This window comes from Drosophila ficusphila, unplaced genomic scaffold (genome assembly GCF_018152265.1).
Source record: "Drosophila ficusphila isolate 14025-0441.05 unplaced genomic scaffold, ASM1815226v1 contig_791, whole genome shotgun sequence".
Classification (NCBI taxonomy): domain Eukaryota; kingdom Metazoa; phylum Arthropoda; class Insecta; order Diptera; family Drosophilidae; genus Drosophila; species Drosophila ficusphila.
This window is the reverse complement of record NW_025064737.1, coordinates 8,928,162-8,943,270: the sequence shown is the minus strand read 5'-3', so window position 1 is coordinate 8,943,270 and position 15,109 is coordinate 8,928,162. Positions and strand designations below refer to the sequence as shown.

Here is a 15,109-nt window from a genome sequence, read left to right as displayed (position 1 = left end):
TTTTCCCTCCACTCAATCGATTCCGCGAGATGATCAGCGTAATGAAATTTATGCGCTGTCTCGTCTGAAGTGTCGGTGATGAATTGGCCAGGCCAAGAAGAAAAAAAAACACTGCCAAAAACCCTTCGTACAGGGTGTCCCGTATAACACTTCCAGTTCGTTGGACAATCTCTCAGAGTTATAACATCTTAAGCGGAATATTCCCTCTAAGAAATTCTAATAAATTCTTACCTGAAGATGGTCAAACAAGATTAGCCGAAACCATCTTTTTAATTTGTTTCTTATAAGAAAACGAGATGAGTTACCTTTTACGATATTCGCACGAAGTGAGTTGAGTTTTGTGAACTTGAGAGCTGGGAATTTGATTATCTGCTGATGGCATCTACGTGATTTTAAATTTATATATTATTTCTTATCTCAATCTCGATGAACTCAAATCCGCTTGATTGCCATTTGTCAACTGCTATCGCTGGTTTGATTTGCTCCGAACACAAATGCGAATATAATTTAATTTTAAGTGATTTGCTCTGAGCGAACTGATTAAATCGACCGATCGCAACGGAAAATCAAGTCATAAATAAATCGGCGCACACTTCCAGCGATCATCGATCATTTGCCGCTGATCCGAGGCCCCGAAATGCAAGCCAAATTCAATTTTATCGTATCTAAACATGGCTTCACATTTGAAAAACCCACATCAGAGTTTTCTGACCAGCTTTCTGTTGGCGTTGCTATGTTGTTGTTGGTTGTTCTTGTCCAAATGTGTGTGTTGTATGTGCGAACACGGCGAGCGGCGGGCGAGGAGCATTAAATCATTGTCCTGAAGGCTTTTAAGTCATTATCGATAAATTTCAACATAAATTCGTAAATTTGCTTTATTTGCCCGGCACGGTGTGTGAGGTTCACGTCGGCGAAGTGGTTTATGGCCGAGTTCTGCGGCTGTCCCAAATTTGTCCGACGCCTAATTTCGACCAGAACTCGGGGGAAAAGGAAAGAATTTGTTATTATTTGCATACAAATAAATTTAACTCACTTCAAAATATGGTTATTTTATATTTTTATATATAAACTAAAAAAATTAAATAAATCAGAAAGAAGACTTATAATCTTGTTCAGATATCTAACAGCTTAATAAGTTATTTATATTTAATTTATTTCAAAACACCTAATAACTGTTCTTTCCTTTTTCAAAAACAACTTTAAAAAAAAAATTTATTTTTCCTTTCCTCAAAACTCCTCAGAACTCCTCTTTGCATAAAAACTAACTCAATATGTATGGTATATTTTAACTAAAAAGAAATCTGACACTTATTTTTCTCTGTGCATGTAGTCCACCCTGGAAGATAGATTTTATTGTGGCTTGTTATTTTTTTTTGTTCCACAATGACCTTGAGAATGGCCGGCCAAACGGGCAATTGACACGTATCCAGCAATCATAATTCATATTTGCCGCAGTTGCCGGGCAAAGAACTCTCACGCTGTGACGTAATTATCGGGATGCCTGGCATCCTTCTATCCTGGCCCAAATCTACCTGCAACTGCAATTGTAGCAAACACGTAGAACCAGCGCTGGCACGTCATATTTCCTCAAGGTTAACAGGCTGTGGGTTGCCATTCCGAATTGCAAAATTCTGAATTCCGCAGTTCAAATGTCGGGCAACAGTCGCCAGTGCAACATGCAATTAATTTGCCAGAGGAAGTGCGTCGATGATGCCGCTGATTATGTAAATGGCGAGTGCAGGCGAACGCACACAGGAAAGCCTTTCAACGCGCGCTTTTAATCATTTTTTCTCGCGGGGAGCAGAATGCAAAATCAGAGTATCAGAAACAAATCAAAGCGCCTGTGAGCTCCGCAGTTTCTGTGGCGGATGCTAGGGATTCCCCCGTCCCGGAAATCTCCCCTTCGAATCGAGCGAGAATCGCCTTTTTCGGGGATTGGTTTTCGGGTTCTGGGGCAGCTTCTTGCATTTTTTTAATGTATTTTTAAATAAGGAATTTAATAAGCACCTTGGCGGTCCTCAAGTCGTTGGACTGCCCGACTGCGACTGCCGGTCGAGGAGACCAAAGTTGCAAGACGTCGACGTCGCCAACGACGACAACACAAAGTGGCCCAGACACATGGCCCGGCAACAAGAACAACCACACCGAACAACCAAGGAGCTGCAGGGCGAGGAGCAATTTTGGCTGTTCCCTCGTGTTCCTCGAGAACCGCGCAGTTGCAATGGGCGAATACAATGTATTTTTGGTTAAAAAGAGTACAGTTAAATATATGTTTTAAAGAAAAGTTTGCCTAAAAGTTAAAAGAATATGAACTGTTTTTTTATTCGACTTAAAAACAATTTTTTATAAGTAGAAATTTTATAAAATGTTACCCCATAAAAAGTATTTTCTTTTTAATGTTGCCCATGCAACATTGTTTCTTGTTGTTAAAGTATTTATTTGCTTTTTTTCACTATAAAAATTAATCTGCCACCTAAAGATTACCATTTATTAAATTTAAATAAAAACATGTAATCAAATGAAAATAAATCAATATTTTAATTTATTTGTGAAGGTCAATATCAACACCTAATAAACAAAACTTATTAGCTTAAATGACGGCGCTAGGTCATTACAAATTATTATATATTAATGCTATTCAGAATCGGCTAATCTCAATTCAAAACACTCCCTTAAATGACCGCAATAAAAAATGATTAGGTGTTGTATTCTTATATATAATTTGAGGAACGCAAACAAAACCCATAATATATAGAACCGATCGCAGATAAGGAACAATTAGAGTGTATGTACTGTGGGTTTATTCCGCATGGTGACATTGGCAGTTTTTGTTATCGATCATCTTTAAACATACGAATGCCATGTGAACAGGCAGTTATTATTCATATTTGTGGGCCCACTGTGCGGATGTCTTCGCTTGGCAGTTGCAAAATCATGTTTTAAGGTGTTTTTGATACCTAATAAAAACAACAACACGGTTCGGCCAACACACACACACACACGTATGAAATGCAGCCATGCCAAAAGGGACAAGGGTCGTGAATATGAATACGAGGATATATACGGGGAGTATGGGAACATATAGCCGACGTTAGTGACCAAAACATAAGGCTTTGTGCCCTGTTCTCTCCCTTTAACCCTTTGGTGGCTACGTCATAGCCATATCGCCACTTGGAAGACGCCAACAGCCAACAGCCAACAACCAACAACATTGCCGCTCGACGCTCGGCGTGTTTATTATAAAACAACAAATCATTCATTATAACCACTTGTGTGTCTGTATGGGAAAGTGGCGTAAACATGAAAAGAAACACACACACTCTCGTCCAAACTTGGCCCCCCGATTCCTTGTTGTTTCCGATAATATGCATATTTGCGTATTATTTTGATTTTAATAATGATTTATTTATTATTAATAATTCATTGGTGGTGGCCTCTTGCCGGGATTTCGTATTGGGGATCGGACGGCCTGGCCTGATTGCGATCTGATCCCCCCACGAAGCCCAGATCCCAGTTCCAATCCAAGTTCTCCGAGTCCCAGTCCGAGTGCAAAAGCTGCCCACCATTTAAGTCCCCATCTCCATCTCGTTTGAATATCGCTTGTCTTCGGGTTGTGTAACAGAAGTTGGGCTACCAGCAAACAAAAACAAACACGCCGCATCGTAGGAAACGCATATTATAATGAGCTTCAATTAAGATAGAAATCTCGAAGACTAAAAAGACAAAGATTAATGGGTTCACAATTGTCCAGTCGGCTGGCTTCAGGTGGCTTTGCCAATAGAACTGCACAGAGAAATATTTATAATACAAAATATTTGTAAAGTAAGTTTCCGATTTATAGAAAACAAACCTCTTGGTTTGATAGTTCGTAAATTCATAAAAAAATATTGCAAAAAAGCAAGGCAATTAAATATCTTTTATTCAATCAACAACTTTTATTTTTTTTATATTTTATAATATTTTTTTCTTGTGTAGACACATGTTCCAATGCTACATGTTCTCAAGCTTGAAGATCATTAGGCTCATTTCTTTCGCCGCTTCACGCCATTCAAAATTTTACAGCATATTTTATATGAATGGGTTAAGCAGTGTTTCGTTTGGAAAAAACCCCATTTCTTCGAAACTAGTTTGCACTACCCACACTTTGGTTGAAATGAGGGAATTTCAGATTCGTTGATACCCTCTTCGAGAGCCTGTTTTGCAGCTCTCCATGATTTACGAGATCTGCCTTGACCAAAATGTGGGTAACTGTTATAGCAGCTCGGAATATATTTTTTCGTTGTTGGGTCATCGATTTGTTCGCCGCATTCCCCAAACATTTGCTTCCACACTATAATTTATAGATTACTATTTTGATTTATCTGAGCGAAGTTTGGTCAGAAATGTCGGGCTCCTCCTACAGAATCCTTTGCCTCCTTTTTGGGGGCCACATTAATGTCAATTTAATGTTTCCTTAATGACTTCTTCTGGCTGCAACTTCTCGTTGTTGTTGCTGCCGTCCAGTTGTTATCAGTTTGCTGGTCAAAACTGGGAAAGTGTTTATGCTAAATAGCTAACGAGTTTTCCACTCGAAAGTGAAGATGCATTCTGTCGAGTTGAGTTTGGCTGATGGTCTGTTCAAAGTTCTGTATTTCGTATTCTATGCGCCACATGCTCTGAACGTCTATTTATTTGGGTCGGCAATTAAGATTTATATCAGCCCCTTTGATGGGGCAATAAAAGGCCAAAGACGCCGCAGACTGCAGCCGGAAAATGCTCTCGTTTCTCATTCTCCCGGAGAATCCAGACTCTCTCTCTCTCATTTATGCGGCTGGCGACTAATCCTCCCACAAAAACGAAGCGTGCGCCGCCTTAAAGAGTCATAAAAATCATTTTCCCCCGCGGAAAAGGTGTGAAAATCGACGCGGGCGAGGGTTGAGTTTTCCAGGGGGGCGCAAGACCGCAAACTAAATGTTTAATTTTTACAAGTCGCGTCGCATGTAAACAGCATTCAGCATCCCCCCTTTTTTCCAGCCATTTGTTTGAATTTGTCTAAAGTGGCTGGCCTCTTTCCCTCCGCGTTTTTTTTTCATCGTTCTCCGCTCTTTTCTTCTTTCATAATTTTTATTTACAAAAGAAAAATAACAGAGAGGAGAAGCGAGCGTTTGTCATATTTAAGCCCTTTGCCCCTCATAGTTTTTGGCCGTCTTCTTGTTCTTTTTAATTTAATATTTTCTTTGTTGTTTCTTTGCTGGATGTCTGGATGGCCAAATAGTATCTGTGTGCCGCACTCGGCTTCTGTGTGTGTGTCTGTGAGCTGGAAATTACGTTTACTCAGGCGCCAGGCGCGCATATTTAAATACACACGTGTTTTATCGCTGCCATTAAATCATATTTTTATACTTTTACCTTTTCCACGGCAAGCTCACCGCCCCGCCACGCCCCCTCCCCCCTTTAACGCCCACTTTTCGAGGCGCTGGCATTTCGGATTGTTTACATTTTGCACTTTCATGGCATAAACAAAGCTGAGGCGACGCTAAATATTGTGAAAAAAGGCGAGACATCCAGCAAACGCGATAGAAAGAGGCGATAATCCGTGTCCATGAATCAGTCTAAATGGGATTGATAGCGCTAGTTCAAACTTTGAACGCCTCTCGTAGTGCCAGACGAATTATCAAGAGCTATGAAGTGCTTTGAGTGGCTTAGAACAGTAAGAACAGACTTCCTGAATTTAATTTGTGAGCATTCGAAACTGATTAGAGAAATAATTGCGAATAAGGGGATGACTAAAATATTTTACAGATAGTAACAGAAAGTATTTATGATACTTTGTACCAGTATCATAAATACAGTGGCGGATCCACGGGGGGGAAATTAGGGAAATTTCCCCCCCCTTGGAACCACAGAACCTGAAAATTTTACTTGTTTGCTATGGTTGACTTTTCAAATATCACCACTTTGTTTTCCAAAAAATTGGGATGGATAATTTTTGTTTTATAATTTGTAGGGGAAGGTGGGGAATCGTGGGCCACGTTTATATTTTGTTAAATATCTTAACAAATAAATTTTTTTTTCCAAAATTGTAATATGGTATGTTATTCTACATTAAATTAGGTAACTTTTGACTATTACACTTCCTTACAATTCTTTTGTTTTTTCCGACTTTTCGTGGTTTTTAAAAAAATGGTGTTTTGACGATTTTCAAAAATGGTGGGGAATCGTGGGCCACCCCCGTATTTTAATGAAAATCAAACAATTATGATGCAAAACTTTATTCAATTAGTAGAAATGACAAGTACAGTTATTTTAATCGAGAAAATGGAGAAGGATTATGCACAATCAATCTGATACGCAATTATCATATTTTCCATAATATCGTGGCATTATTGCCGAAAACTAACAAAGAAATAGGAAAATTTAATACATAATATTTATTTATTGTTTTATTTATTGATTTACAGCCTCCATTTTGCACAAAACATCATAAACACAACATACCAATGTGATTGATAACAAAAAATTTAAAAACACGGGTGGCCCACGATTCCCCACCAAAAGTGGCTCACGATTCCCCACAAGCTACTTTTTGCAAAATAACGGCGTGTAATTGACTTGTTGAAGTGTCATGCAAAATTACTTTTGTATGTTGAAAAGGAAAGGTCTAACGATAATGTGAAACATATTTAGCTGTGTTTTGTCGTAGCAATTCGTCCAAAAATGATGGAAATAAAACACACAAAAAGGTGTTGCCGATACTTTTTTTGGGCAAGTATTGTGCAAAGCGAATAAAACGCGTGCGTTTGTCAACAACCAATCTAAAAATGATTTCAGGTTAAAAGAAAACGATGACAGGTGCATTTCACTATTTATCTCAAAATACTGCCGACAGGTGGCGGTGGCTCACGTTTCCCCATGGCCCACGATTCCCCACTTTCCCCTACTGTATTTCTCTCGCAATAATAGGTTTGAACCTCAAATCGAAGAATAAGTTAAATTTCCCCCCCAAGAATCGTCTCTGGATCCGCCACTGATAAATACTTTCAATCATAACAAGAAGTTTCAATACCAGACGAATTATCAAGAGCTATGGAGTGCTTTGAGTGGCTTAGAACAGGAAGAACAGACTTCCTGAATTTGATTTGTGGGCATTCAAAGCTTATTAGAGAAATAATTGCGAATAAGGGAATGACTTAAATATGTTACAGATATGGTACAAAGTATTATAAATATGCAAATTCAATAAATAAGAACTATACAAATTAAAGTATAAATACAATTCGAATTTGTATGTATTTTTTTATGAAAATAATTAATTTAATCGAAATATTTAAATAATAATACCATTTGGCGATGTCTCATTTAGTTGGTTTTCTATAAACCATTTATTTTAATGTTCTTTCCTAACTACAACTTTGATCCAAATCTCCTCCGATTACTGCAAATTATCATTTATGTTTTTGCACCTTCCCACCTTTGCCTATTCAAAATCCATTATCCAACCAACAACTACCGAGAACAACAAAGCTTTGGCTAGCAAATCTAAACCAGCTCCGCAACACGTGCGGCTGCTTAACCCTAAGATGCCCCCAGTTCCCCACAAAGCCCCCCATTTCCAAACACCATCCATCTGCATCTCGAGATCTCTCGAGAGCAAACAATTTTGATTCCACATTTTTTAAACGTTTTCTCCTCTCCGCTTTGCTTGCATTTTCAGGTAAGATAAGATCTGATTTAACACAATACGGCGGCATATCAACAGACATGGGTAAGAAAATTTCCACTTTTATTTCGTTACATTATTCGCTCTTAAGTTTCCGAAAAAATAGAGTATAGATCGGGTCTGCACTAACAACCAGTAGAGAACTAATCAAGTTGCGGTGTCGGTGGCTTAGTACCCTAGAATACTTCCTTTTAGGTGGCTAAATTTATGAACTCGGTGGGGCGGTGCAGTGGGTGGGCCGGGAAAACCTGGGGGCCGCGTGTGGAAATGATTGATTCCCTGTCCCATGATTACGCTCCAGTCGAAAGAGCTCGCCATGTTCGAGCTGCTTGCTCCGCTGGCAATTAATATTAAACATGGCAATTCAATTGGCCAACAAACGCGGCCAACATGCACGGTTAATGGGGAGGGGGAGGGCAAGGGGAAAAGGGGAGGGGATCTGGATCTGGGCCCAGTTGGACGCCTCGTTTCGAGCGGCTCCCTTTTCCATATCTCGAACCTCGTGCTATCGGCCTTTTCCCGCTGCCGATCAAGCAGCCGAATTGCGTGTTTTCTAAACATACCCTGCACTTCGGGTGCGAATGCCATTAATAAAACGCTTTTTAGATAAAAATATGAATTTTAAATACCTTTTTTTATGTTTAATTATGCACATTTAGGCGGTGAATGAACATAAAAATGAAGCATGTGACATTTGAATGCTCTTTCCTTGGAAAATGTGCAGGAATTTTCATTATAGAGGTTTTAGCAAGAAGAATACTAAGCTGAAAAGCTTGCCTTTACAAGATTTTCCTGAGAAGATGCTAATATATTATTCTAAGCTTAAAAATTCTTTATTCCTATATTATATATATTTTTTGCAATGGGTTAAGTGCATTACCTATTCGTCTGTTTTAAAAATCGCTTACGATATTCGCTGGCGAAGGCGAACATCAAAGCCCCAGAGCCACTGAAGGCGTTTATTTCAGCCTGTTGTTTGGGACCTTTTGATGCGAGGTTATCAATCAGTCTTGTCTCGCGCAGCTACTTCTTAAAATCCAATTACACACGTGAACAAGGAAAAAGCAGGGGACTTTTGGGGGTAGAGGGGACTCCTCTGATCAGCGCGGGTCTTAAACTCTGTCTTTTTTTTTTTTTTTTTTTTTGTTTTTGCGGGGCAGGGCACTCAAATTACATACATTGTTGCCGGTGCATTGGGGCGAAAAATTGCCGGGCCATCAGCGAAGCTGAGCCACCCAGATGCTCCCCAGTCAGCTACTTCGCTCCCACTTATTATTTATATTCAATTGATAATCTCGTGCAAATCGGTAGCTAAATGTTGGCACAGGCGCAACAAGTGGGCAGCTACTTGGGGATCTGCGATCAGCTATCCCAGATTCCAGATCCACGATCCACGTGCAGGCGGAGAAACGTGGTTTGTTTTGTAGGGATTGTTCATTTGAAAAAAAGGATTTGAAAACTTTAACTATAGATATTGAAAGTAGAATTCTAACTCAGATTTAATTTTTCTTCTTAGAAGATATTTTTAGTCTCTATTAGATTAATAGATTATTAAATTTGAAAATAAAATCTGGTTTTTTCATCTGTTTATACAACAAAACCTCGGCTTAAACAGTGAACTTATAAATACTTCAATGCTAAATTAAGGTGATTATTTTACTTTAAAGAGATACAAATTTCACCTAAATGATGCACTTGAAGAGATAGAAATTTTCCCGGTGTGGCATCACTTTTGGCACTTGCAGATAAGCCGCGATAAGCTGCTCCTGGCTGTGGATTATGGCCAGCACTTAAGGGGCACTGGCTGTTTGGTGGGAGGGGTCTTTAGAGCATCCCAGAGCGGTGAAACCACTCTCTTCCGGCTTCGCTGACATTGAAAGCTGCGTTTTCGGTCCGTGCCCCCAAGAGATAATTAAATAGCGGCCTTAATAGAATTAAATGCCGTGTTTGCATTTCAAAATCCGCAACGTGCCAAAATGCAATGGCCAACGGGCTGACGCCCCCGACTCCATCGGTGGTTCCACCTGGCTGGCCGGAAAAAATGTCAATTTGGACAAGTTTTGATAATTGCGGGTCCCCCCTAGTTACTAAATGTGTGTGTGTTTGCCTGTTTGTGTGTTGGTGTTGCTACTGTGCGGCGCGTTGCAGGTTGCATGTGGCCATGTTGCATGTAGCATGTTGCAGTTAATAATTATTGAAATGTGTGGCCTGCCAGGAGTTGTGCTATGCTCCTTGCGCTTCCTGCGCGGCTTCCTCCATCTGAATGTCCGTCTGGCTGTCCGTCCGCTCGCTTGTCCGTCCGTTTGTCCGTCCGTCAGTGGCTGCATGCTTCGTTACCTTTTAGCCTGGCCAAAAGGCTAACAATGCTTGCATTTTCCCACCTTTTTCACATAACTTTTTCTCCTCCCCTCTCCCTCTTCCACTCCCTTTCCCTCTTCGTCTCCTTGGCTTTGTTTTGTTTTCTGTGTGCTGCTGCTGCTGGTGCTTTTTTGTGTGTTTGCTGGTGGCAGGGTAAACAAGTCGGCCACTTGGCCAACTCGTTACTTCCCGCTAAAACCCTCCCCTCACATGTCGATTGGCGATGTCGAAGTTGTTACCACTTTGGACGCGCGGTCCGGCCTCCGTCGGCCGGCTCCCCTGTAATAAATTCATATTCAAATTGTTAATTGAATATTATTTGTTAAATTTGCAAGCATTAAATGTAAATGTCAGCGGCGGATGTCCGACGCAGTGGGCGTGGCCAATCGGGGGCGAGATCGAGATATCCTTTTTTCGTATGCTCGAATGGTTTTCAAAACCACGTAGTTGGTGTTCACTTTTAATTGAATTTATGCGATTTTAATAGGAGTAGACTGGGGGAGTTTTGTCGATTTGGTGAAATAAACTATTAGGATATTAGATTTCAGATTTTTAACGGAGTTTATAATAATCAATAACTAAAACCAGTGATTTTTTGAATGCTTTTTTTTAATGAAGATTGACTTCCGATTTTTCAAAGTGACTTTCAAACATCCCTTTAAACAGATCGAAGACAAACAGTAGCCAAACTCGGTCACTGTTCCAATGACCTCAAAAATCGCCTGCAAATATTCGGAAACACCGCCCCCAAAAGTAAACAAAAAAATCCTCCCAGGGGAGTTTTAAAATTTGCAGGCGAATGACAAAAAACGAGCGGCAAAAAATGCTTGTGCCAAATGCGACTGTGAGTATTGTGAATACTCAGGGCCTTGTTCGCTGGTCGTTGTCCTTGTCGTTGTGGCTCTGCAATTTCCATAATTCATATTCATAGACATTACACAATAACAACCATAACAACCAGCAAAGCCAGAGAAAGCCGAAACCAGAAAGGGAGAGATGTTAAAAAGAGAAAGAGACCGAGTCCAGACAAACAAACGACAGCACCTGCAATACGGACAAATGTCCGTCCAAGCACTCCCAAAAAAAGACAATAAAGGAATGGCCAAAGTGCAAAAATTCCACATATGCTAAAGGCAAAACGAAAGTCAAAAAACTGTCGCATCACGCTTATGCATAAATTATTCGAGAAGCGAAGCTCGAAGAAGAATTCATCCATTAACTTGATGGGCTTCAAATCACTTTCAAATTAGGCCAACGCACATGTGTACGACATTCGCAACGTGCCAGCAATTTGATTTTACACACTTCGCAATTATTAACTGGGGAGCACTTTGTGTGCGGCAAGTGTAAGTGTTGTACGCTCTCCAACGGAGCAGAAACAGTTCATAAAATGGCAACAGGGCACTTTCGTTTTTACCGTTGGCATTTGCAGCATCTGCAGGACGAAAAGGGGGTGGCAAGGACGTCCCGGCATGTGTCGCCTGCGAGCCAATGGAAGGACATCTGGCCCGGTCAGAACCGGACTGAGTGTTCCCGGGCAGGTTTCAATTAATGAATTAGTAATTTCGGCTTCATTGCCGTAATGAACACTTCGGGGAGATTCGAACGAGGTGGCAAAGCGTGTGCTGATTATTCCGAATAAAACTGAGGTATTAGGAATTAAAAAAAAAATATATACAACTTCGATTAAGCTGACTATGTAAACATGAGAAAGATTTAAATATTCTTAGGCAGAATTATCAAATTACTTTTTTTAATCTTTTGTTTAGTTCCACTAACAGACCATCTTATTTTTAATAGCTTACCAAACAGAACTCACTAATAAACCTCCAGCTAATGTAAACATTTATAAAAACCCACAGAGCACCGTGTATTCACTTCTAAAGTCAATAAGCACTCTTTAAATAGCACAAAACACTTTAGACTCCTTTTAGCTGCTTTGATTGCAGTCCACGGAAAATGCCATTTGCAGTGGCGTAATTTACCATATCATTGTGTCATTAAATCGTGTGTATCTTGGATCCAAAGTGACCACAGTTTCGAATAGCAGTTTGTTTACCGGGCCAGAGTTAATGAACGGTTGGTGTTGGAAAAACAGATAGATTGTAGATGGAACCACCTCTTTGGGGAGTTGTAACCAAAGCGATATTTGCTCGCGATGAGCCACTGAATTCAAATATCCGGGCACCTGTCTTATCGTGGAATTTACATCCGTATCTTTTTCGTGGACTTTCGGTTCACTTCGGCTTGCCCGAAATTCCGTTCGCTTCGCTGTAGGTATGCAATTAGTCAATTAATTTGAAAATTTATTAACCGCCAAAAACCAATTTGCTCCAGATCAGCAAAAAACACACGAGAAACGAACGAAACGAGAAACAAAGGCAAAAGAGCGCGCTGCGAAGATCGCGAATGCCGGCGGTAAACTGGACTCGATTTTGGTCAAGATCACGGCTACAAAAGCTACAAGATCCGATCGAGGCGTTGGTCAGCGGACAAATGAAGGGTCTAAAGGTTGCGGAACTTTCAGCGAGTTAGGGATTTGAAATCGCAGCCCCGAAAGGAGGAGAAACCCCCCCCCCTCGTCCACTTCCACCCATCAAAATGTGGAAAAGTAGTGCAGATAATTTATGGGTTCGGCGGCAGCGGAAGTGCGTGTGTATCTGGGAGATACGAATCGCAGCAGCGGCTACCGATGATTTTCTAGGTCAAAAAGCAGAGTCCGCGAAATAAATGACTTTTGTGCATGTCGCGGACTGCTTGCCGTCGGCTTGGCTTCAACCCATAAATTTTGGTGTATTTGAAAAGCGTTTGTTGTCTTTCCCACTCACTCGCACTGGGGACCCTCTCCTTCCATTTTTGGTTATGATTAACAACGCTCGGTTGGGCTGAAAACCTGCTTTTGGCGGCCATCATGATCAGCTGATCGCGCAGACCCGAAAAACGAAGCAAACGTCATGACACCGCAATGTCCGTTGGCCAAATGAGAAAATGAACCTGGAAGTGATCACTCATAGACACAAGTGACGTATCGCTCTTGGAAACAAGTGCGCTGGTGTGCGTGCATGAACCCATTTTGGAAATGCCAGAAGGCTCGAAATCTACAGTCATCTTCACCTGATATTCAAAGATCATCGCTTGCTCACCGCACAGGTATGCGCTCTCTCTCTCTCGTTTTCTTGTTCTTCTGCTCTTCATGTGCTCTCTCTCTTTTGGGTTCCTCTCTTTCGCTCACCTGGTGATCGATCATCTTTTCGCTCAGCCGGTTTTTAGCCCCTGCTCGAGGAATTAATTTATGTGCTCTCGCTGGAATGAATCTCACCTTTATTCGAATTGGAACATTTCGGGTGACTCTAGACCGTATACGATATTCGCAGCTGTTAATGGGATTTTGGCGAAGGTGAGATAATTCTTCTGATTAGACAGCGGTTAGACAGGTTAAGAAGATTGTTATACAGGCTAAGATCATCTGGAGACGTTAGAAGTTCTCGGATAAGAGATTTAGTTGGATTTACCTGTGGGAGATTTAATCTTGTAGATACTAGCTTTTGTGAGATAGTAGAAGTTATGAATTTATCACGTTTAAAATTTGAATTCAAAAAATATAAATGACCAAAAGAGTGAATGAACGTTTAACCTTGATTTTTTACGAATGAATGATTTATATCCAGCAGTAGTTTAAGTTTGTTTGGTGATTATAAAATCATATATTTAATCAATGTTTTTTTTATTAAGTAGAAGCCCCTCGTATTCCTAGATTTTCCAAAATGAACAAAATTCCTTGCTTTAAGCAGCCCCCTCCAAATCGCAACGTTAAATCAAAGTCACGTTCACAAAATGTCGCCCGATTTCGGGGGAATTTTATTGGGAGCCAGACCCACCGCAGTGGAACCGAACCAGAACCGGGCGCTTGCCTGTAATCTCAATCGATGATCTATTAACGAGTGTCCATAAAAATTATGCAACTTTCCGCTGCAGCAACAAAATGGATGTGCACAACAGCAGCAGCGACAATTGAGCCCGAATGCCATTTCCTTTGTCAGCTGGGGCCATAAATCTTGGCCATATTAACATGGACGTGCGATGAAAGTGCCAGCCAAATATGTCATTGTCAGTTGGGTTTTGGCCAGCAAGGGGATTCGATTGGATGGATGGCCTGGAATGGGATAGGATTGGATTTGGAAAGGGGTCCGAAAATGAGAATCAGACGCCTCTGCGGCTGCCACAAGCGAGTGTATTGACACCTGAACAGGCCAAACATTCGAGGCTGTGTAAGGGAAAAGAAAGTTAGGGCCCCTTAGATCGATAGAACAGGTAGATGGGTAGATGGGTTCGGAAACACTTTCGGCCATAAATCACCGATCCAAGCTGAGGCTGATAACTGGCCAAAAGTCGTATGCCAAGTATTTCGGGGCCTGTTTATCGCACTCGATGCATTTGGAATTGGTCAGAGTATTTTTCCGTATTTATGCGCAACTTTGTTGTTTTGTGTCTGTGACACAAACACAAAACATGACCAAATTTTTGGGCGTGAGCCGAACGCACGAAAGAGAGGGATAGATAGCAACAGAGCGAGAGAGAAAGAGAGAGAGAGCGAGACAGCATAGTGACAGCGCCCATAAATCTCTGTAACATGACACTTTTGGCAATGGAAATAAAATATGGCATTCGCCGCACCAAAATGTCGCACCAGGCTCCCTTGATTTTTGTTCTGTTCTCTTTTTTTTTGTATATGTATTTTTGGCACTGGCCCGTGGCATTTTGGCCCACTGTGTCATGCGACACTCGACGGATCTCGTACAGCATTCAGCTAATTACAAATGAAATTACAATGGTCAGATATCGCCCCTGCCCACCGCAATTGCGATCCTCTGAGCTGCTGTTACTGCTGCTGGCCAAGTGTCACTTGCCGCTGTCATTTTCGTTTCGTTTTCATGTGTCACTTGGCAGGCCTCCACTTCTCGACCCCCTTTACCCCTGTGTCCTCCGCTTGCCACGTTTACCCTCCTTTGGGCCCAGTCCTTGTCCTTGTAATAAAGCAAAACGGCTGCGCAT

General features: G+C 41.1%; 1 protein-coding gene across 6 annotated transcripts in view; it reads left to right on the top strand.

The window, feature by feature from the left end:
- The window catches only part of LOC108087003 (homeotic protein ultrabithorax), an 84,685-nt gene that overhangs the window by 3,562 nt on the left and 66,014 nt on the right, over positions 1–15,109 (top strand). For 3 of the 6 annotated variants that reach the window (XM_017184141.2, XM_017184140.2, XM_017184145.2), the window contains exon 2: positions 7,694–7,744. The exons of the other annotated variants lie outside the window; for them this stretch is intronic. In XM_017184141.2, the coding sequence (XP_017039630.1) occupies positions 7,694–7,744 (51 nt within the window). The remainder of the gene's footprint in view (positions 1–7,693; positions 7,745–15,109) is intronic. 6 annotated transcript variants of the gene reach the window in all.